Below are 23,259 nucleotides of genomic sequence, written 5' to 3'. Positions count from 1 at the left end.
GTTTTGGCCTCTCCCGTTGCGGAGCACAGGCTCTGGATGCGCAGGCTCAGCGGCCATGGCTCACGGGCCTAGCCGCTCCGCGGCATGTGGGATCCTCCCGGACCGGGGCACGAACCCCCGTCCCCTGCATCGGCAGGCGGACTCTCAACCACTGCGCCACCAGGGAAGCCCCTGAATGCATTTCTTTTAAGTGCAAGGTAACATTTGAAAGACTTTGCCGCATCTTTTAATAGATCTGCAGGAAGCAGAGCAAGGTCTTGAAGGAAGACAGAACTTTTGGCGTGTGGGTCAGTGCTGGGGACAGACGCCTGGCTGAGTTATGGGGGAAGAAAGGCAGCTGTAGAGACTGGGTTTCTGGGGGCGTGTGGGAGGTGTCTGGAGTCTGTGAAGTCTGACTCACACCTGTGCCCATGCAAGACCCTTGGCAGGCAAGTGAAATCGCCGTAGTTTTGGGGGCAGGGTGAAGGCGTCCTGACGGACGCTAAGGACCAGTGCCCCCTGATCCCGGTGGAGGGGTGGGGTGGGGGGCTCTGCCCCCCAGTTGGGAGTGAGACGGTGGGACCACAATGGAACAGGGAAGCAGCAGTGCCACCCCACCTGCACAGCCTCCCAGCAACCCAATTCCCCATGTCTACATAATGAGCACCAGCGCAAGACAAGACCCTTGTCCCTCTTGGCGCTCAGACTTACAGGGGACTTGATAAGATTTCAGATGCTACGTGCCAGGAATAAATAAAACAACGGGATGGAGAGTGTGTGGGGGGAAACACTGGCCTCCTGCGGTCACGGCAGGCCTCAGCGAGTGATGAAGGGAAGGAGAGTTCCAGCTGAGGGAACGGTGACTGCAAAGGTTTGGAGGCAGGAACCAGCTACAAGTATTAGAGAAAAGCTGCCCTGTGAGGCTACAGCAAGAGCATGGTGGGCGTGGGGCCGGGGAGGGAGGCGGGGGAAGGCCAGATAGGGCTTTTTAGGCCACGGAATTGGATTTTAGGAGAGATAGGGCCCCCCCCTCGAAGAGCTTTAGGATCGGCCTGAAACCGATTTCGGAGACTTCCTCAAACACCGGACAGTTTGATTTATCTCCTGGGAGGGAGGCGGGGCTCAGGAGGACCCGAGGCAGGCCCCGCCCCCGGAGAGCGAGCGCGCGCCGGCCCCGCCCCGCAGGCCCCGCCCCCCGCCCCGCGCCGGAACCCGCGCTCGCGGCCCGAGGTCGCCTGGAAGAAGCCCAGTGCCATTGCCGGTCTCCGTCCTCCATGGCCGCCACGCTGCTCGCCCGGGCCTGCGGCCCCGTCCGCGGAGGTGAGTGCGCTCCGGCCCGCGGCGGGCCGGGCGGGCGTGGGACCCGGAGGCCGATTCTCGCCTGACGCAGGCGGGCTGGCGGTGCCCCTCCGGCAACGCGCGGCCTTTGCTCCAGTTGGGCTGCTCCTTGCGCCTGCGTGGCCCCGGCACCTGCTCTGACCCCCACTCCCAGCCCAGTTTTCACCGCTGCACCCACATTCCCCTCCCTTCATTGCACCTTCAGCGGAGGTTCAGGGTGCGCCATTCCTCGGGAGCCAGCCCTGGGATTGAACCCAGACTGTGCTTATGTGACCTTGGGCCCCTGTCAGCCTCAGCTGGCTCTTGTGTAAAATGACCACAGCAATACTGTTGTTCTCATAGAGTTGTTATAAGGATTAAATCACAGGTGCCTGGCATTATACAGGTGCTCAGTATTAGCGCTTGTGGCTGATTGCATACAGTACCTTTCCCATCTTCTCATTTCTCTCCAGCTGTAGCAGCAGTGACACCTGTAGCCAGGGCTTCCTTTGCCTGGTCAAGACCCACTCACCCTGAATAATAATAAAGGGGACCCTCTTTGAGAGCTGTCTCTGCTAGGCCCTGTGCTAAGTGCTACAGTCAGTATCTCATCCTCCCAGCCCAGGAGCTGAGTACTGCTGTCCTCCACATTTAGAGAAACCTGTGAAGTTAGGATCCTCGCCTAAGGTCACAGAGCTGTGCTCTTACTATTATTGGTGTTATACTGGTGATCGAGTGGGATCGTTGTACAAAGTGTTTAGCAAGCATAGTAAACCTTCAGTGCTATTCCCAACAGCAGCGCTATCAACATTTTGGGTCTATAATTTTTTGTCATGGTATCTGTCCTATACAATGTTTAGCAGTATTCCTGGCCTCTACCCACTCCATACTACCCTTCGGTTGAGACAACCAAAAATGTCTCCAGACATTGCCAGATGTCCCTTGGGGGACAAAGTCATCCGTGGTGGAGAACCACCCAGTTAGTGGATCACTATTATTATTATTATTATTATTACTACGCAAGACCTCTTACATTCCCCTTCCACTGACTACTCTTCTCATTGGCAGCTCTCCGGCCTCGGGACTGGCGTTGCTTACATACCATCTACCAGTCTGTGGAACTGCCCGAGACACACCAGATGCTTCGTCAGACGTGCCGGGACTTTGCTGAGAAGGAGCTCTTTCCCATCGCGGCCCAGGTGGACAAGGAACATCGCTTCCCGGCGGCTCAGGTGAGAGTTTGAGTACAGGTACCATCAGCTCCAGGATGATTGGTGACAGTGACATCCAGAGGCACGGAGACTGCAATCAAGGAACCCTAAGTGGGGGGTGGGGGGTGGTCCTGGGACCCAGAATATGCCCTGGAGGTTTCCCTTGTCCAGAATGAGGCCTATAGCCAGGATGTAACTTCTGGAATAACAGTAATAATGGTGGATGGTTGATATGCTTACTACGTACTGGGCGTTGTATTGATAGTAATAGTTAATGCTTATAAAATGCTGACCACGTGCTCGGCATTGTCCTAAGTTCCGATGGGTTAGCTCACCTGTTTCTTTTCATTTGGCCACACCACGTGGCATGCGGGATCTTAGCTCCCCGACCAGGGAGAGAACCTGCGCCCCCCTGCAGTGGAAGCTCGGATTCTTAACCGCTGGACCTCCAGAGAAGTCCCTAGCTTATCTGTTTCTTAAAACTGTCCTATGAGATGAAGGTGCCATTATTACATACCCTTTTGTACAGTTGATGAAACTCAGATTGATGAGAGGATTAAATGTGCCCAAGGTCATGGAGCTAATAAGTTACAGAGCTAAAGTTTGAACCCAAGTCTGTCTTCTGCCGGCTGCTGAGATCCCAGTCAGTCCCCTCCTCCCCGTGCCGTTGTATCACTCCATCTATAATGACAAGTTTGAGATGTTCCTGCTGTCTCCATCCCCTGGCTTGGCAAGATGTCTGGCACACAGTATACTCAATAGATATTTGTTGAGTACATAACTTGTGAAAGAGCCAATCTGTCTGGCCTCTTCTCCACGCCTGTTTTCCAGTCTGAGGAATTCAGGAGTTGTGATCACCATTCACATGCCTCATAGGCTCTGGGGCCACTTTTCCAGCTTAGTGAATGTTGTGTGTTCACAGTGTATCGGGCACTGTGCCTGGACTGTGGGAATACCCAAGGAGCTCAAAGTGGGGTAGGCAAGTGGCATTCTGAGCACCAAAATTAGTTGGGCAACGTTTAGGTGTTAAGCATTGAAATCATGTCATCTCATTTAGTCCTGAGGGCATCCCCAGCTGCACGTCTAATCTCCATTTGGCTTCCTGGAATGCTTGCAAGGATTGTGGGAGATCACATATGTCAAGTTCATGGTGCCTGGTACTTGAAAACCAGAAGCTATTAATACTATTATTATTTTTATTACAGTTGAGAAAACTGAGGCACAGAGAGGTGAAGTGATTTTCCAAGGCATACTGTCTATGGACCCGTAGACCTCCTGTGATTGGCTCCAAAACCCTGCTCCATCCCCTAGCCACGTGCTTGTCCCAGAAGCCCAGCTGGGAAGCCCTGTTCTAATCGGGAATATTATCGTCAAGGGCCTAAACTACCCCTGTATCCTCCATACCGCCACACTCTGGTGCTGCCCTCAGAGCAGTTGTCCAAGACATGGCTGTATATTGGGGCTTTTCTGGCCAAATGACAGACCACTTGATTTATTTTTCCTATATTCCCTCAAATTATAATACTTATTATATTACAGACATAGACTTGCTTTGTGCAAGAAAACTGGCAGTAGAAACAGGCTTTCTACCAACCAACTCTTCACCAGTCCTCTGGCTTTGTAATCTCATACTTGCTTTATAAGGCGGGGAAGGTTGCAGATTGATCCTGCCACTAAATAGTGGCAGAAATGGATGTGGAAGGAAGAGATCAAAAGCATCAGCTTCCTACCTTCTGACACATTCTGGCACCCGGAGGCTGCACAGTCCAGACTTGCTGATGCATGACCTAGCTCAGAGTAGTGATAGCATTTATTTGGTTTGATCTTGGACAGGTGTTTTTATATCTGTAATCTGGTTAGGTTATCAGGAGTCCTGCTATTATTTCCTTTGTCTAGAGGATGTAGGAGCAGTTGTAGGAATTGCCTGAGGTCTTAGAGCTTGGGGAGAAATAGATCTTCTGATCTTGCCCCTGCCCCACACAAACTGGACTCTGTCGTTTTGGTGGCTGATGGGATGCAGAGGTTGCTCAATGTTGCCCTTCGCTAAGGATTGAGGCCGGTTGGCTTTTTGCTTTTATCACTCTCTGTTATTGTGGGTAGTGCTCAGCTCCCCCCATTACAGAAGGGAATCCAGGGCTTAAACAGGCAGAAGGGTCAAAGCAGTAGACACAGGGATAATAGGGCAGGTTGCAAAATTAAAAATAATACCACTAGTGTTTTATTTTTTTTAATTTTTTTAACATCTTTATTAGAGTATAATTGCTTTACAATGGTGTGTTAGTTTCTGCTTTATAACAAAGTGAATCAGCTATACATATACATATATCCCCATATCTCCTCCCTCTTGCGTCTCCCTTCCTCCCACCCTCCCTATCCCACCCCTCTAGGTGGACACAAAGCACCGAGCTGATCTCCCTGCGCTGTGTGTCCACTAGTGTTTTAAAATGACGATAGTAATAATAACAGGAGTAACTATCATTTGAGGGTTACTGTATTCCAGGTACTTATCCATTAAATCTTCAACAAAACACCCTGAGGCAGTTACTTCATTGATCTCCAGTCTTCAGATGAGGAAACTGAAGCCAGGGGTTACATTTCTTGGTCAGCAGTCACACAGCTGGGATTGGAGGAGCCAGATGTAGACTCTGAGCTTCCCCCCGACCCCACCGGCCTACAGGAGATGCTTAGTTAGTGATATCTTTCTTTCTTTTTTTTTTCTTCTTTTTAAAAATTTATTTATTTACTTTGGCTGCACCGGGTCTTAGTTGCGGCATTCGGGATCTTTCAGTTGAGGCATGCATGCGGATCTAGTTCCCCGCGACCAGGGATCGACCTGGGCCCCCTGCATTGGGAGTGTGGAGTCTTACCCACTGGACCACCAGGGAAGTCCCTAGTTAGTGATTTCTAATATTTTTTTCCTGAAGAATTTTTTTCCCCCAAGAAAAGTGGGTTTACTGGGGAAGAGTCAAGGGGAGAATTGAGAGGTGGGCAGGCCACGAAGGAGGTGGAAAGCTAGTGCCAGTTTCTGCTCACGTGGCTTGTTTTGTAATCTAAGCGGAACTTTACTCTTTCTGTGTCCAAACCTAACCCCTGCCCCCGAGAAAAAAAAAAAGAGAAATAGTTATGAGTTTATAATGCTTTTATGTTATAAAGGGAAATAGGAAATAGAATGGTGTTTCCAAACCAGCTTTGGACTCCGGAACCTGGAAATGTATATGTGCATTTTTTTTTTTTTGTGGCCGCACTGAGCATCTTGTGGGAACTTAGTTCCCTGATCAGGGATGGAACCCGGGCCCCTGCAGTGGAAGCGTGGAGTCCTAACCACTGGGCTGCCAGGGAAGTCCCTACATGTGCATATTTATATGTATGAAACTGAACCCAGTTTCTTTTCCTTCACTCAGTGAATGTTTATTGAGTAACTTTTTAAAAAATTAATTTATTTTATTCTTGGCTGCGTTGTGTTTTCGTTGCTGCGTGTGGTCCTTTCTCTGCTTGCGGTAAGCAGGGGCCACTCTTCATTTGCTGTGCTCAGGCTTCTCATTGCAGTGGCTTCTTGTGGAGCACGGGCTCTAGGCGTGTGGGCTTCAGTACTTGTGGCACGTGGGCTTCAGTAGTTGTGGCACACAGGCTCAGTAGTTGTGGCTCGCGGGTTTCAGTAGTTGTGGCACACAGGCTTCAGTAGTTGTGGCACACGGGCTTCAGTAGTAGTGGCACGTGGGCTCAGTAGTTGTGGCTCACAGGCTCTAGAGCGCAGGCTCAGTAGTTGTGGTGCACGGGCTTAGTTGCTCCGTGGCGTGTGGGATCTTCCTGGACCAGGGCTCGAACCTGAGTCCCCTGCATCAGTAGGTGGACTCTTAACCACTGTGCCGCCAGGGAAGTCCCTTATTGAGTAACTTTAATATATCAGGTGCAAAACCTGCTTTTCGTCCTCTTGCCCTATCTCAGATGGTAGTTAACTGCATAGAAACCTCTCAAATCATAGTCCATTTTTCTTCTTCCTCATGTGCACAGACTTCTGTGAATTCCACCCTGGAAGTGTCCCCTGAATGGCACTGCCTCTCACCTCTCCCGGCAAGAATTCATCTCTCTGTGTTTCAGGAGTGTTCATTCATAATCCCTAATTCTCTGGGTGTGCTTGTCACGTGATGGTGTGTATCCTGTGTCAACAGTTATTTCCCACAGTTGCCTCCCTGAAGGCCCGTATTGGTCTTGTTCACGCCCCGACCTCCTCGCCCTCCGTAAGTGCTTGGCATTCAGCAGATGTTTGCTGAACTTTATGGACTTGAATTTTATGGTTAAGTCATCCTGAGTGTCCTTATTGTCCCAGCACTTAGCACACACTGACCCAGCGTGGGAACTGGGGAGGTGGCTCCCGTGGCCCCTTCCCCTTGAATAAAGCAACAAATTTTCAACAAGTTAGGGAATTTGATTCTCTAAAAGGAGTCTGGGACTTCCCTGGTGGCAAGTCCCAGACTCCCTGGGACTTTGTCCCGGGACAAATTTGATTTTTTAAACATGTGAGCTTTTAGAAGTGACTTAAAAGCACTATTTTTATATGAAGTGTCCTCTAAATGTGTCCCAAATATGAAGGCAGCAGATGCTGAAGGCTCACTCTGCTAGGAAAGGGGTCCTTCTCTTTCTCACATTTTCTCTTGGGAGTTTGGAGACCACCAGGCTTGGCCCAGTCAGGGATGCAGGTCTGGACTCCTGGTTCACAGACACAAGGGGCCGAGAGTAACCACCGTGGGTAGCAGCTCTGAGGGGTTCCCCTTGAGGTCGCTCTGAAGGTCAGGCTGCTAGGGGAAAATATTAGGGAGCCTGGCAGCTGTTAGCCAGTTACCATCAACACGCTTAGATCAGGAATGATTTATACAACTGAACATGCGGTCTTTTTGTGTGTGTGTGCTGCTGCTTTTTGTTTTGTTTCTGATTTCTTTTTTTTAAAATATAAGTTTATTTATTTATTTATTCATTTTTGGCTGCATTGGGTCTTCGTTGCTGCATGCGGGCTTTCTCTAGTTGCGGCGAGTGGGGGCTACTCTTCGTTGCGGTGCGCGGGCTTCTCATTGCGGTGGCTTCTCTTGTTGCGGAGCACGGGCCCTAGGCATGTGGGCTCAGTAGTTGTGGCTCACGGGCTCTAGAGTGCAGGCTCAGTAGTTGTGGTGCACAGGCTTAGTTGCTCTGCAGCATGTGGGATCTTCTTCCTGGACCAAGGCCCGAACCCGTGTCCCCTGCGCTGGCAGGTGGATTCTTAACCACTGCGCCACCAGGGAAGTCCCTGATTTCTTCTTCTTTTTGATTGTACTGTCTCTCCTCTCCACTGCCATTGTCTCCAATTTTTTTTTTTTTTTTTTTTTTTTGTGGCCACACCGTGCGGCATGTGGGATTTTAGTTCCCCAACCAGGAATCCAACCTGTGCCCCCTGCAGTGGAAGCATGGAGTCTTAACCACTGGACCGCCAGGGAAGTCCATGTTTCCAATTTTTTTCTAGAATGTTCCTGCAGCTGGCCATGGCATATTGCCAGAAATCTCGAGATCCACTTCAGAATGAGAAGGGTTGGGGGAAATAGCATGCTAGTGAAGTTGCTTGGGTGCAGTCATTGTGAACTCCTACAGCTTTTTATTCAGACAGAGAGAACTGTCAGGAGAGTCAGAGGACAGTGGTGTGGTGTAGAGACGAGTGCCGGGAGTTCTGGCTTCCCCATCCAGGTTTCCTGGGACTGGCACCATCTGCACGTGAGCCCCCTTCCGTAACAGGAAAATGGGATAATCCTTGTCCTGCCTACACTCCATCTGGGAATTTTGGTTCCCGTTCTGTTTCTTGGGGTGAAATGGCGTCATGGTGTGATCGGCTGATCTGTCGTTTATCCCAGGGTTGTGTACTGGAGATAGAGGCTGAAGAGGGGGTGGGTCTTAGTGTCCAGGGAAGCTGGGTGGCGCGTGTAGGGTGAGACAATTGGGGCTTTTTTTTTTAGCTCAGTCTCTCTTGCTGTTTGGCCAGAGAAAGCACTTCAGCGGGGTTCCTGTCCAGGCCTGAGCATGAATCTTGGGGACCCTGCGTATTTCTGGCACCTGGTAGAATACGACCCTGGCTCCTGACCCAGCACAGGCATTCCCCATAAAACACTATTCCACCCTGGAATAGGTTTGTTGCAGGCCCTAAGTGTGGGTTCAGAAGGGGCTCTGGGACTTCCCTGGCGGTCCAGTGGTTAAGACTCTGCGCTTCCAGTGCAGGGGCATGGGTTTGATCCCTGGTCAGGGGACGAAGATCCCACATTCTGTGCAGTGCAGCCAAAAACCAAAGAAAATTAAAAAAAAAAAAAGGGGGCTCTGTTCTGAGGCCACGCTTGTGCTGGCACAGGGCTTAGTGAGTCGCCGGGTCGTGTTCAGAGGCAACCCTGCCTAAACCACTGTCTACTTTCCACTCCCGCCCCCTCCTTGATTCCCACCAGCTGCAATGATGCAGCTTTTCGAGCAGCATCACCCCCGCTGGCCCCAGGTGCGCGGTGACCACAGAATTTTTTTTAAGCGATTCTCGAAATGACACATCCCTGGGAGCTCTGAGTCCCACTTATCACTGTGTACTAGCTTCCCGTTGCTGTTGTAACAAATTACCACAGACTCAGTGGCTTAGAATAGTACACATTTAGTGTCTGACAGTTCCTGGAGGGCAGAAATCCAAAGTGGGTCTCTCTGGGCTTAAAATCAAGGTGTGGGCAGGCCTGCGTCCCTTCCAGTGGCTTCAGGGGAGAATCACTTCCTTGCCTTTCCCAGCATCTAGTGGCCGCCTGCATTCCTTGGCTCATGACGCCCACCCCTCCAGCCAGCATCCCAGTCCCTTCAGCCTCTGCTTTCATTGTCCCATCTCCTTCTCTGCCCTTCCTGTCTCCGTCTTTCCCTTACAAGGACCCTGCGATGACATTAGCCCCCCTGGATCATCCAGGGAAGCCCCCCCACCTCACGATCCTTCTCTTAATCTCACCTGCAGAGTCCCTTTTGCCACGTGAGGAAACATATTCACAGGTCCCGGGGGTTAGGACGTGCTCGTCTTTGAGGGGCTGTCATTCTGCCTCCCACGCACTGGCCATCTCCTCCCCTGTGTTACACGGGAGACCCTGAGCACAGTCAGGCCCACCCCAAGCTTAGAGTCTTACAAGAGTTTCCCATGGGAACAACTCAAGGCAGAATCAAACAAGCAGTTTCGTGGAGGGACACAAATCATTATGGAAGTTCAGCAGATTCACCAGTGCCCCTCCTCCCAGACATCACTGTCAAGACAAGAACTTATCAGTCACTTAATGATAATAAATGCCATTCACTTGCTCATCATTGCTAATTCTTAGAGAACTGCCCATCAAAACTACAATGAGGTACCACCTCACACCGGTCAGAATGGCCATCATTAAGAAGTCTATGAATAATAAGTGCTGGAGAGCGTATGGAGAAAAGGGAACCCTCCTACACTGTTGGTGGGAATGTAAATTGGTGAAGTCACTATGGAGAACAGTATGGAGGTTCCTTAAAAAACTAAAAATAGAGCTACCATGTGATCCAACAATCCCACTCCTGGGCATATACCCAGACAAAACTATAATTTGAAAAGATACATGTAGCTCTGTGTTCATAGCAGCACTATTTACAGTAGCCAAGACATGGAAACAACCTAAATGTCCATCGACCAATGAATAGATAAAGAAGATGTGCTACATATATACAATGGAATACTACTCAGCCATTAAAAAGAATGAAATAATGCCGTTTGCAGCAACATGGATGGACCTAGAGATTATCATACTAAGCGAAGTAAGTCAGAGGAAGACAAATACCATGTGATATCACTTATATGTGGAATCTAAAATACAACACACGTGGGGCTTCCCTGGTGGCGCAGTGGTTGAGAGTCCGCCTGCCGATGCAGGGGACACGGGTTTGTGCCCGGTCCGGGAAGATCCCACATGCCGTGGAGCGGCTGGGCCCGTAAGCCATGGCCACTGAGCCTGCACGTCCGGAGCCTGTGCTCCGCGACGGGAGAGGCCGCAGCAGTGAGAGGCCCGCATACCGCAAAACAAAAAACAAAAAACAACACACATGAAGCCATCTACAAAACAGAAATAGACTCACAGACATAGAGAACAGACTTGTGGTTGCCAAGGGGAGGGAAGGATTGGGAGTTTGGAATTAGTATATCCAAACTATTATATATAGGATGGATAAACAATAAGGTCCTATTGTATAGCACAGGGAACTATATTCAACATCCTGTGATAAACCATAATGGAAAAGAATATGAAAAAGACTATATAGATGTATAACGGAGTCACTTTGCTGTATAGCAGAAATTAACACAACATTGTAAATCAGCTATACTTCAATAAAATTTTTTAAACAGTGCCATTCACTGATCACTCACCTCGTGCCAGGTACTGGGCTCAGCATTTTATATATATATTGTCTCAGTTAGTCCTTAAAACAGTTCTATGAAGTAAGTACTGTTTGGGGAAGGGGGGAATCAAACTTATAATCACAGAAGTAATGTTAATTATAGACAAATGAGAAAATATGGCAGACATTCTTACTGATTTGCTTCATTGAAGTCAGCATAGTCTAAGAACACGGTTACAGGATACAAATGACAAAATGATTTTCTTTTTATGAATTTATTTATATTTTATTTTTGGGCACGTTGTGTCCTCATTGCTGCACGCAGGCTTTCTCTAGTTGCGGTGAGCGGGGGCTACTTTTCGTTGTGGTGCGCAGGCTTCTCATTGTGGTGGCTTCTCTTGTTGTGGAGCACGGGCTCTAGGCGTGTGGGCTTCAGTAGTTGCAGCACGTGGGCTCAGTAGTTGTGGCTCGTGGGCTTCAGAGCACAGGCTCAGTAGTTGTGGTGCACGGGCTTAGTTGCTCCGTGGCATGTGGGATCTTCCTGGACTAGGGATTGAACCCGTGTCCCCTGCATTGGCAGGTGGATTCTTTTTTTTTCTTTTTTATAAATTTATTTATTTTTGGCTATGTTGGGTCTTCGTTGCTGTGCGCGGGCTTTCTCTGATTGTGGCGAGCGGGGGCTACTCTTCGTTGTGGTTCTCGGGCTTCTCATTGTGGTGGCCTCTCTTGTTATGGAGCACAGGCTCTAGGCACGCGGACTTCAGTAGTTGCAGCACATGGGCTCAGTAGTTGTGGCTCGTGGGCTCTAGAGCGCAGGCTCAGGAGTTGTGGCACACTGGGCTTAGTTGCTCCGCAGCATGTGGGATCTTCCCGGACCAGGGCTCGAACCCATGTGCCCTGCATTGGCAGGTGGATTCTTAACCACTGCGCCACCAGGGAAGTCCTAAAATGATTTTCTAATGAAAAGCAACGGTCCCTCTTCTACCCCAGCCTGCTCCGTAGAGGCCATTGGTTTTAGTTGTTTCTTCTCAAAGCTACGCAGGTTCTGTTGTGGTCCCTGTTTCCCAGGTGGGGAGCAGGCTGACAGAGGGTAAGGAATCTGTCCTAGGAACCTGCTGAAGGGTCTGAGCTGGTTGAGGTCCTGGAGTCAGTGCTGGGTTTCAGTCCCAGCCCCACCACTTACAAGCTCCGCCCCGAACTGGTTGCTTCACCTCCCTGAGCTCCGGTTTCCTCACCTGTGACATGAGGTTGACTCAGCATTGTCCTCACAGAGCTTCGGCGAGACTCAAATTGAAGAGTACACATAAAGCATTTTTCAGTGTTGGGCATTGATAATTAACGATGACCACCACTGGTATTCCAAGTCAAAAATTCCAAGCTTCTTCCCCTTTATTCATTCTTTCACTGGCATTGGAATATAGCAGTGGACAAAACTGCACTGTCTCTGCCCTCGTGGTCACAGAGAGAGACCTTAATCAGAACAAGCACGTGAATAGGTGTGAAATTACAGCTGCGCAAGCACCACTAAGGAGAGGCACAGATGCTGCAGGAGCGTGTGATTAAAGGATTTGACTCAGTGAGGTCAGAGATGGCCATGCAGCAGAAGCGATGCTTGAGCTGAGCCCCAAGGACGGGAGGAGATAATAACTAGTTGATAAAGGGTATCACTGGCAGGAAACAGCATGTGCAAAGGCCCTGTGGTGGGGAGGGGAAGTGTGGTACGTGTGAGGGACTGAAAGAAGGTCTGTGTGGCACTGTGCTGCCCTGCTCTGCTCCCTACCTCAGAGGCCCCTAAAGCCTTCTTGTGCCTTCTGCTTGCTCACTGGTTGTGTCTGTAGACACAGGGTAGAGTTGGGGCGGAATGTGGGGACAGGACGGCTTCAATGAATGGTGCTGTCTTGCAGACTCAGCCTCGGGGGTCCTGGGGTAGGTGGATGTGGCCATGTGACCTGAGTTTCTGCAGGCACTGGCTCAGGGGCAGGAGGGTTGGGGGTGGAGAGGGTGGGCACCGTCCCCTGGCAGCTGCCCTTGCCATGACATCCTTCCCTGGGGCCAGGTGAAGAAGATGGGTGAGCTGGGGCTCATGGCCATGGATGTGCCCGAGGAGTTTGGCGGTGCCGGCCTCGATTACCTGGCCTACGCCATTGCCATGGAGGAGATCAGCCGGGGCTGTGCCTCCACTGGAGTCATCATGAGCGTCAACAACGTGAGTCTCGCGCCTGGGCCCTGGATACACCGGTGGAGGGGAAGCTCCTGTGGGTGGGGGGCAGGCCCTCTGCCACACAGCCCCACATCCGGGGCACAGCCCGGCCTTGGCTCCCTGCCCCTGACCACTTCTGGACCTGGTCCCTTGCGTGGGCCTCTGGAGAGAGGAGGCCTGGGGGTGGGTACGCGGGCGGGCAGGTGTTCTGGGCTGGAAGGCCTCTGACCGCTCTGCACTGTCCCCCCAGTCCCTCTACTTGGGGCCTATCCTGAAGTTTGGCTCCAAGGAGCAGAAGAAGCAGTGGGTCACTCCTTTCACCAGTGGTGACAAAATTGGCTGCTTTGCCCTCAGTGAACCAGGTATCACCGTGGGACAGTGGTCTGCCCCTGTCCCCTCCCCTCAGAATCGGGGTGACTCAGGCTGGGGCCGGTGCTGAGCTGGGTCAGCTGCTCGTTGCCTCCCGGGGCAGGAGGGCAGGAGGGCCTGGGGTGGAGCTCTGGCTGCTGGGATCGCCACAGAGCCCGAGCTCGCCTCGGCTGAGCTGGGAGGGAGGGACTTGGGCCCTGGGGTCCCTTTGGCTTGAAGACACCCAGCTGTCACATCCCCCCCATCCCCCCACCCCGAGAGCTGTGGGAGCCGGTGCGGCCCTCGAGCCTTCTCTCAGGAGCCAGACCCTGATCCCTTGGACCCGGGTCTGGCTCACCAGCCAGGGGTGAGGCTGGGTTCCGGGTGAGTTGGTGGCGGTGCCCTTGGAGGGCGGAGGCACCGGTGGACTCTGAGTCTGCGTGTGGGGCAGGGAACGGCAGCGACGCAGGGGCCGCCGCCACCACTGCCTGGGCAGACGGTGACTCGTGGGTCCTGAGTGGCACCAAAGCCTGGATCACCAACTCCTGGGAGGCCTCGGCCGCCGTGGTCTTCGCCAGCACGGACAGGTCCTTGCAGAACAAGGTGGGGACCCCGGAGAGAGGGTCAGTGAGACGTTCAGAGTTTCTAGATCCAAACCTCCTCGGTCCGATGGAGCTGTTCTTGCTCTGGGGCACGTGCTGCTGTCCCTGTCCCTCTCCCTCCCCGGGCGGCGCCTTCCCCAGAGGAGCCGGCAGAGGGCGTCACCGCGAGGTTCTGAGGGAGGTGGAGGGAAGGGACAGGAGCTGGTGGCTGTGGTGGTTTGTGTGAGGGGCGTGGCCTCGAGCAGGTGAAAAAGTCACTGGGCGCATCTGGCCTCCAGGGCATCAGTGCCTTCCTGGTTCCCATGCCAACGCCTGGGCTCACGCTAGGGAAGAAGGAAGACAAGCTGGGCATCCGGGCCTCATCTACTGCCAACCTCATCTTCGAGGACTGTCGCATCCCCAAGGACAACCTGCTGGGGGAACCGGGGATGGGCTTCAAGATTGCCATGGTGAGCCCAGCCGCGGGGGCGGGGGCCCTGGGGCCCTGCTGGCCGGCCACTGACAGGGCGGTCCTCACAGCAAACCCTGGACATGGGCCGCATCGGCATCGCCTCCCAGGCCCTGGGCATCGCCCAGGCTGCCCTCGACTGTGCTGTGAACTACGCCGAGAACCGCACGGCCTTCGGGGCGCCCCTCACCAAGCTGCAGGTCATCCAGGTAACGAGGCACGGTGCCGCGGAGGGAGAGAGTTTTGGCCTTTCCGCTCTGCCTCCCAGATGGCTTTCACCTGCTCCCGTGTCCTCTGCCCTCCTCCCTCCTGTCTTGCAGGGAGAGGGGAGGGAGGGCAAACACCGACTGCCGGGGTGGGACTGGGTTGTTGCAGTTCAAGTTGGCGGACATGGCCCTGGCCCTGGAGAGTGCCCGACTGCTGACCTGGCGCGCTGCGGTGCTGAAGGATAACAAGAGGCCTTTCATCAAGGTGCCCGTGGGGCTGGGGTCTCCCTGGGCATGGCCCAGAGCTTTGGTGGTGGAGGGACTGAGGGAAACATCTGGGCGGGGTCCTGGTTCCTTGGGCCCGTGGGTTTATTGCTACAAGGGGTGGCTCCCCCAGGCCCACCCTGCTGAGGGCCATGTGCTGGGCGCTCCGCCCAAGGTCGAGTTTCTGACGCCACCATCCCCTGTGGTTAGGAGGCCGCAATGGCCAAGCTGGCTGCATCGGAGGCCGCAACTGCCATCACCCACCAGGTGAGTGCCCCCGGTGCCTGGGCGAGGGAGGTCCCAAGGGTTGAGTAGCAGTGAGTGTGCTGGCTGCCCCTCCCCCGGCTGATCCTGTCCTGTTTTTCCCCTCGAGTGGGGGTCTTCTCCTGAGCCCCTCCTTTCCGCCTTAGGCCATGCAGATCCTGGGTGGCATGGGCTACGTGACAGAGATGCCAGCCGAGCGGCACTACCGTGATGCTCGCATCACTGAGATTTATGAAGGCACCAGTGAGATCCAGAGGCTGGTGATCGCCGGGCACCTGCTCAGGAGCTACCGGAGCTGAACCCTCGGTAGGGCCGACAGTGCCCACCGGGATCCGGGCTGGCCTGAGGACCAGGGGAAAGTGGGCAGGAGCCACGTGGCCTTCCCCCTGACTCCCTGTCAAGGCCTGTGGGGCAGAACGGCGGGGGCCACGCCTCCTCTCGCCAGGGTCCCCAGACCCAGTCTTCTGGGTGGACCTGCCGCCCTCAGCTCTATCCGCCCCAGACTGAGCTGCCTGGGAGAAAGGAAGAGCCGGGCTGTGGTCTGAGGATGCCCGTCCTCAGCTCAGGTTCTTGGCTTTGTTCCCTCTCCACCACCGACTGTGCCTTATTCTCTTCATCTGGAGGCTGGGCCGTGAGAAGGGAGAAATTACCACTTGGGGACTCCCCAGTTCTCTTCTGTGGGCCCTGGCGCTTAGCGTGAGACCCAGCGTCTCCTCTTTCCTCTGAGGTCAGGAGTCTGGAGGAGTGGGGTGCGGTGGGGGCCCGGAATGACCAGGCCTCGAAGCAGAAGTGTTCTCTCAGGCCCTGTAGCCTCGGGGCTGGGTCATTGTGGAAGCTGCCCTGCATCCCATTAACCTGTTCTTTGTAAAGTGTAAATGAGTGCAGGTGGGTGGTCTGATTCGTGCTGTGGGATGATCACCTGTGGGAACTAAGTAATAAAGCATACCTGTCCCCTGACCCTCATGTCCTTGCTTGGGTGCTGCTGGGGAGGGAAAGATGGTCCTTTAATCTGCTCTCCTGCAAACCCCCCCTCTGTGTGAGTGAGTGAGTGAGTGAGAGAGAGAGAGAGAGAGAGAGAGAGAGAGAGTGTGTGTGTGTGTGTGTGTGTGTGTGTGTGTGTGTGTGTGTGTGCACGCGCGCGCGTGCGTGCTTATGTGAAGCCGGCTGCAGCGGGAGGGTCCATTTCCACCCTGGGAGAGCTCCAGCACGAAGCAGGGTTGATGCAGTTCAGGAGAATAAGGGCTTGGGTGTCTAGGAGACCGACTGCTGAGCAGGGAGGGCCAGCCAGGTTAGGGCCGCGGGCGGGCAGGCAGGTGAGTGAGTGCCAGCCTCAGGGCAGGAGGAAGGAGGATGCAGAGGGGCTGGGGGAGAGGAGAGGGGAAGGAGCAAAGCCGAGGAAACGGAGACTTTGAAAGCGTCTGATTTGCTTACTATCTGTTCACTGAGGGCCAGCACTGAGCCTGTAGTGAGAGGGTCCTGTATCGAACCGAACTCAGGTCCACTCGTCCAACGTGCAGCAAAGCCAATCTGCTGACACCAGGTTGTGGTGAAGGAACTACAGTGTTTATTGCAGGCCCCAAGCAACGGAGTGGAATCAAGCCTCAGATCCACTCCAGGTGGTTTCTTAAGGGGAAGAACAGAGAGGCTGAGATTAATCATTTCTGTGATGAATGGTAGTTTCGGGAGTCAGGGTGTCTCTGGTTTAGGGTTCTCTGGCCGGGTGGCCCATGGCTCAGGGGTCTGTGAACTCATCTTGCCCTGGAGAAACACCCTGAGTTTGTGTGGTAATGGTATCTATGATAGCAATTTTAGCACATTAACAACGTTATTGACAACAGCTGTTGTAGTCATCTGACGCTGGTTGATTAGTGTGAAGTTAGCACAGGATTGAGGCCAGAGGGTATAAGAAAGGGGATAAAGTTTTGGATAGAGATTAATCACCAGCTCAGCAAGGGAGTTGGTTTAAGGAGGGCTCGGTTTGGGTCCTGGTGGTGCGGGGCCGGCTTTGGGCCGACGTGCCTCTGCGCGGGGAGCCCATGCTGTTAACCGTTGTGGCGCGGTGTGGAGAGCGGAGCTGCTGGGGGAGAAACGGAACAGAGGGGTGAGGGCGGCGGCAAGAGCCCGCAGACAGTTTCAGAAGAGGTGCGGACAGCCCTCCGCAGAACGGGAAGGGCCGGGAAGCTGACCTGCCACTGCTGTGAGGTCTCTGGAGGGAAGAGGGGACGGGAACCTGACCAGTTGGAGCCACCATCAAGTGGGCGCCCAACCGCGCGGGCTCTCGCGGCGCGCGGGTTCACGTGCAGGGGCGCGGGTGAGGGGCGCCGCGCGGCCGAAGGAGGCAGCCTCCAGCCTCCCCGCGCCAGCGCCGGCCTCGCCCTGGGCCCGCGGGCAGCGACCCGGCGCCCGAGCAACGACTCCCTCGCCAGCGGCTCTCCGGGCGCACACGCCTCCACGGGCCGCTGTTGGCGGGGCGGGCCTCCCGGGTCTGGGCACCTGGCCCAGGTGTGCGGGGTGGAGGAGCCGGGCCCCGCAGGGCCGACAGGCGCAGCTGCGGCCCGCTTTCCCCCACTGCGCAGGCGGGCGGGGCGCGAGGGGCAACAGGAGAAGGATCCCGCTAACGAGACGCAGAGACCGCTTCCCTGCCGCCCTGGGGTCTGGTGGACGGCGCCGCCTCCTGCTCCAGGTAAGCAACTAGCTCACACCTCTGCGGGGCCCTGGGCTCGGGTGCAAGCCGAGGGTGCGGGGAGCAGGCTGGGATTCCAGGCTTCTCCCCCGGAGCAGCCGCGGTTGACCCATCCCACCTGGGAGGCAGGCGAAGGGCGGCCTCTCCCTGAGTCGCTGACCCCACGAACAGGGGCAGTGGCGTTCAGGTGGCTCCACGACGCCTCCAGCGAGGTAGCCCTGGCTGCTGGCCCAGGTGAGGGTGAGGGGACAGGCACGTGGTTGAAGCTGTCTCTGGGCCTTTCCTCTAGGCAGTGGGGGACGGGGTGGGGGAGGGAGCTTTGAGGCTCAGAGGAGCCCGACCTGAGCCCCAGTCCCAGGTTGGGACGCCAGGCTGGGAACCCAGCTCTCCTGCTCCAGACTCTGGCCCCTCCTGTCTTGGTCGGGCCAGTCTGCCCTACCTGTTGAAAAGCCTCTGGGCCTTGAAGGGCCAGGCGGCCAGCTAGGGCCACAGCGCTTCTCCAGGGCAAAGGGCTGGGCCATCAGAGCCCGCCCGGCCGGGGAACGGGCCTGTTTTCCCAGCGGCCGCTCCAGCTGGGCGTCTGCTTGGATGGAGCTAGGAAGAACCTAAGTCTCGGGGTCGTAGAGGGCCATACTGTCCTCCATTTCCGCTCAAGGTCCAGTCTGTGCGCTCCAGATCTTCTGGATGCTCTCATGGGTTGGGGGTCTCCCTCTCCTGTGGGGGGACAGGAGGTGGGGAGAGTCAACCACCAACCTTTTGGCTTTGACGGGGAGCAGGCCTTCCTTAGTTGAAGCTTCTCCAGCTCAGAACTGAATGCTGAACTCTGCCCTGGGTCTCCTTGAACTAGAACTATGCAAGTAGGTCACAGACATCATGTTGCTTTGTGCCCAGTGTGTGTTTCCTACGAATAAGGACAGTCACATTCACTTACACATCAGGGGGACAGTTACCAAAGTTGGGAAGCTTAACCATGGTCTGCAGACGTCACTCACGATTTGCCAGTCCTCTCAATGCCCTTCACGGTGGTTTAAGGTCCAGGATCACACGTTGCATTTAGCTGAGGGGTCTCTTGTTTCTTTCATTCTAGGACGGTTTCTCATACTGAATTTATGGTGACATTGGCAGTTTTAAAGTGTCCAGCTGGTTAATTTTGTAGACTGTCCCTCTGTCCAGCTTTGTCTGATGGTTTCTCTGTGATAAAATGCGTGGTGTGTATTTTTGGGCGATGATAGTGTAGTGAAGTCCCTATTTTATACCTGACTTCGACTATTAGTGCTTTATCTTTTTCTTAATTAAGATGAGGCTTATCATCTTTCTAAAATACCAATTTTAAAAAAAATTTATTTTATTTATTTATTTTTGGCTGTGTTGGGTCTTCGTTGCTGCGCACGGGCTTTCTCTAGTTGCGGTGAGCAGGGGCTACTCTTCATTGCGGTGCGCAGGCTTCTCATTGCGGTGGCTTCTCTTCTAAAATACCAATTTTTGACTATTGACATTCAGTATTGTGGTTTTTAAATTAATTTGATAGTTTCCTTCTAATTTTTTTGGATTTAATTTGCTGTTTTTTTCCCCCCAGCTTCCTGGGATGAATGTTCATTGGTTTTTTTCAGTCTTTTTTCTAAGGAATGAATTTAAAGTTATGCATTTCTCTCTAAGCATGGTTTTAGCTTCATTTTGTAAATTTCAGTAGATTGTATTTTCATTATTACTCAGTTTTCTGAGTTCCATTATGCTTTCTCCTTTGACTTATCAGTTGTTTCAAAGAGTATTATTTATTTTTGGCTGCGTTGGGTCTTTGTTGCTGTGCACGGGCTTTCTCTAGTTGCAGTGAGCAGGGTCTACTCTTCGTTGTGGAGCACAGGCTTCTCACTGTGGTGGCTTCTCTTGTTGCAGAGCATGGGCTCTAGGCGTGCGGGCTCAGTAGTTGTGGAATGTGGGCTCAGTAGTTGTGGCTCGTGGGCTCTAGAGCGCAGGCTCAGTAGTTGTGGTGCACGGGCTTAGTTGCTCCGCAGCATGTGGGATCTTCCTGGACCAGGGCTCGAACCTGTGTCCCCTGCATTGGCAGGTGGATTCTTAACCACTGCACCACCAGGGAAGTCCCGAAAGAGTATTATTTTATTAAGACGGGGTTTCTGCAGTATTTTTTGTTATTGATTTTTTAAAAAATAGTGGTAAGATACACATAACATAAAATTTACCATTTTAGATTGGCACAGCATTGTAAGTCTACTTCAATAAAAAAAAGTTATTAAAAAAAAAGATGAACTATCCTGTGCATGATGGCAAAGTGAGCTTTCTAAAATGCAGATCTGATCAGTACACCCACTTGCGCACTCTGAATTCCAATTTTAATAAATGACTTGCTCTTCTGCCAAAAAAAGACCATTTTAACCATTTTTCCTAAAAAAAAAAAAGTACAATTCAGTGGCATTTAGTACATATACAGAGTTGTATAACTATCACTGCTATCTAGTTCCTGAACATTTTCATCACCCCAGAAGGCAACTCTATACCCATTGCTATTGATTTCTTTTTTCTTCTTTTTCTTTTTTTTTTTTTTGGCCATGCTATGGTGTGGCATGTGGGATCTTAGTTCCCTGAGCAGGGATCGAACCCATGCCCCCCTGCAGTGGTAGCGGATCCTTAACCACTGGACCGCCAGGGAAGTCCCCCACCACTATTGATTTTTGCCTTAATTGCATTGTAGTCTCAGAACATTGTCTGCATTATTTAAATTCTTTGAAATTGGTTGAGACTTGCATCATGGCCCCATGTCATTTTCTATAAAAACCGAATATTTTTTAAGAGATTCTTTTTTTCCCCATTGATACACATAGCTCTAGTTCATTTATTTTGATTGCTGTATGGTATTCCATTGTGTAAATATACTGTATTTAGGTAGTTTACAGTTTTTCTCTGTTATAAACCATGGTGCAGTGAACATTCTAGACTGTGTCTCCTTGTTCAAGTGTGAGATCTTCTGAGCATTTAAATGGAAGTGGGCTTGTTGGCCTCAGGCTGTTTGTCGCTTCGGCTTTACAGATATTTGCCAGATCTCCACCGTGGTTCCATCAGCACATAGCCTCCTAGCAGGGGAGGAGTGTCCATCCCTTGGTACCATCAGATTTGACCATTTTTCTTCAACCTGATTGTGATTTTAACTTACACCCCTGGTTGCTAGAGGAGTTGCCCATCTTTTCACTGTTGATTGGCCATTCTGGTTCCTGCTGTGAATTGCCATTTATGTCCTTTGTTTCTTCTATGGGTTATTCTTTCCCTTATTGATTTGTAATCGTCCCACGGGCATAGTTTGGCTGCTAATCACTTGCCAGCTGTAGAGTTGCAAAAAGACTCATAGTGTGTGACCTTTCACTTTTTTTTTTTTTTTTTTTTTGCGGTATGCGGGACTCTCACTGCTGTGGCCTCTCCCGTTGCGGAGCACAGACTCCGGACGCGCAGGCTCAGCGGCCATGGCTCACGGGCCCAGCCGCTCCGCGGCATGTGGGATCTTCCCGGACCAGGGCACGAACCGGTGTCCCCTGCATCGGCAGGCGGACTCTCAACCACTGCACCACCAGGGAAGCCCGACTTTCACTTTTTAAAGTGGTTTTACATTTTAATGTCCACTTTGAAAATTAAAAAAAAAACTTTAAGAAGTTTTATCTATACTCTGTAAACGTTTCAAATACACTTTTCATGATAAAAAGTGACAGTCCCCTCCTGGGGGGGTAGTTTGGGTACATCTTTCCGGACCTTTTCCTGTGCATCTGCAAATAGCTCAGTTATGTATTTTTCCCCCAGAAATGGGATGAATGCTCTATGTATTATGCGGCCTTTACATCAAGTGACCTCTCTATACCTCTCCTTAGCAGAAAGATTTCTCCCCCTACACATAATATACATACACACACACACACACACACACACATCCTAGAGTTGCCCAGCACCAGAGAGAGGAGAGATTGCTCGTGGGCCAGCCAGCTTGTCTATATTCCCGTTTTTAAAAGTTGTAATATATGCATAAGACGAAATTTACCATTTTAACCATTTTTAAGCATACAGTTCAGTGACATTAAGTATATTTGAAACAGGAGGGAAGGGGGCAGGGCACCACCTTCAAAAGAATGACAGAGCCCTTGAAGATATGACATAAACTTGTCAGAATCAATTAGGTCCAAGATGGTGGAAGATTCGACTTCCGGTGGACCCTGAGCCTCATTACGCTCATTGTAATACATTAGCCTGTGCTAAACTACACACCCACTCGTGCCATGACAGTCCCGAGGCCCAGCATAAAAGGCCAAAAAGTGGGCAGTGGTGGTCCAGTTTCTGGACATCTCCACCCCTTCTCCAAAATAGTTGGAATAATCCTCCCACTCATTCGCCTATGAAATTACCCAGCCCATAAAAACTAACCACCCCATATTTTGGGCCCACACTCTGTCTGTGGAGTGTGTTTCTCCCAGGGCAGGTCTTGCCTTTTGAGACAGACCACATTCTGTCTATGAAATGTATATCTCTCTAAATAAATCCACCTCTTACCTATCACTTTGCCTCTTGCTGAATTCCTTCTATGCTGAGACATAAAGAACCTGAGCTTCATTAAGTCTTGAGACCAGGTGTGCGATCCTTTTTTTTTTTTTGATTGTACGCGGGCCTCTCGCTGTTGTGGCCTCTCCCGCTGTGGAGCACAGGGTCTGGACGCGCAGGCTCAGCGGCCATGGCTCACGGGCCTAGCCGCTCTGAGGCATGTGGGATCTTCCAGGGCCGGGGCACGAACCCGCATCCCTTGCATCGGCAGGCGGACTCTCAACCTCTGCGCCACCAGGGAAGCTCCAGGTGTGCGATCTTAATTAAAAGACAGTGGGTTCACATGCCGTGGGGCAACTAAGCCCATGTGCCACAACTACTGAAGCCCGCGCGCCTAGAGCCTGTGCTCTGCAACAAGAGAAGCCACCGCAATGAGAAGCCCGCGCACTGCAACGAAGAGTAGCCCCCGCTTACTGCAACTAGAGAAAGCCCATGCGCGGCAACGAAGACCCAACGCAGCCAAAAATAAATAAATTAAAATTTAAAAAGGGCAGTGGGTTCAAGTCCCAGCCCATGGGTTCAAATCCCAATCTGGGTTTTGGCTGGGTATGAGATCTGAGTTGTGAGGTTTCATATTCACATTGTTGGGCAACCATCACCACTATCCATCTGCAGAACTCTCTCTTCTTCCCAAACTGAAACTTTGTACCCATTTAACAATAAGTCCCCGTTTCTCCCTCTTCCAGCCCCTGGCAATCACTGTTCTACTCTCTGTCTCTATTAACTTGACTACTTTGGGGACCTCATGTAATCAGATCATACAAT

The 23,259-nt window shown here is 52.3% G+C and overlaps 1 protein-coding gene across 1 annotated transcript; it reads left to right on the top strand.

Annotated features, from left to right (window-relative positions):
* The first annotated feature begins 1,172 nt into the window (after window positions 1-1,172).
* On the top strand, window positions 1,173-16,178 carry ACADS (acyl-CoA dehydrogenase short chain). The gene is made up of 10 exons (XM_027124549.1): window positions 1,173-1,299; window positions 2,365-2,528; window positions 12,946-13,095; window positions 13,340-13,451; window positions 13,889-14,040; window positions 14,318-14,488; window positions 14,559-14,696; window positions 14,863-14,958; window positions 15,168-15,224; window positions 15,368-16,178. Exons 1-10 carry the CDS (start codon window positions 1,254-1,256, stop codon window positions 15,518-15,520), a joined length of 1,239 nt encoding a protein of 412 aa, XP_026980350.1. The 5' UTR covers window positions 1,173-1,253; the 3' UTR covers window positions 15,521-16,178.
* The last annotated feature ends 7,081 nt before the right edge of the window (window positions 16,179-23,259 follow it).

Source organism: Aethalodelphis obliquidens, unplaced genomic scaffold (assembly GCF_003676395.1).
Source record: "Aethalodelphis obliquidens isolate GAN/ISIS:26980383/991018 unplaced genomic scaffold, ASM367639v1 scaffold28, whole genome shotgun sequence".
NCBI lineage: Eukaryota > Metazoa > Chordata > Mammalia > Artiodactyla > Delphinidae > Aethalodelphis > Aethalodelphis obliquidens.
This window is presented reverse-complemented; position numbering and strand designations above follow the sequence as displayed.

What these genes read in the sequence shown, in the direction of transcription:
- ACADS (XM_027124549.1), top strand. Translation starts at nt 1,254, where the DNA reads ATGGCCGCCACGCTGCTCGCCCGGGCCTGCGGCCCCGTCCGCGGAG. An exon ending in CTTTGCCCTCAGTGAACCAG is followed by an intron (nt 13,452 to 13,888) that starts GTATCACCGTGG and finishes CGTGTGGGGCAG; the next exon opens with GGAACGGCAGCGACGCAGGG. An exon ending in CAACTGCCATCACCCACCAG is followed by an intron (nt 15,225 to 15,367) that starts GTGAGTGCCCCC and finishes TTTCCGCCTTAG; the next exon opens with GCCATGCAGATCCTGGGTGG.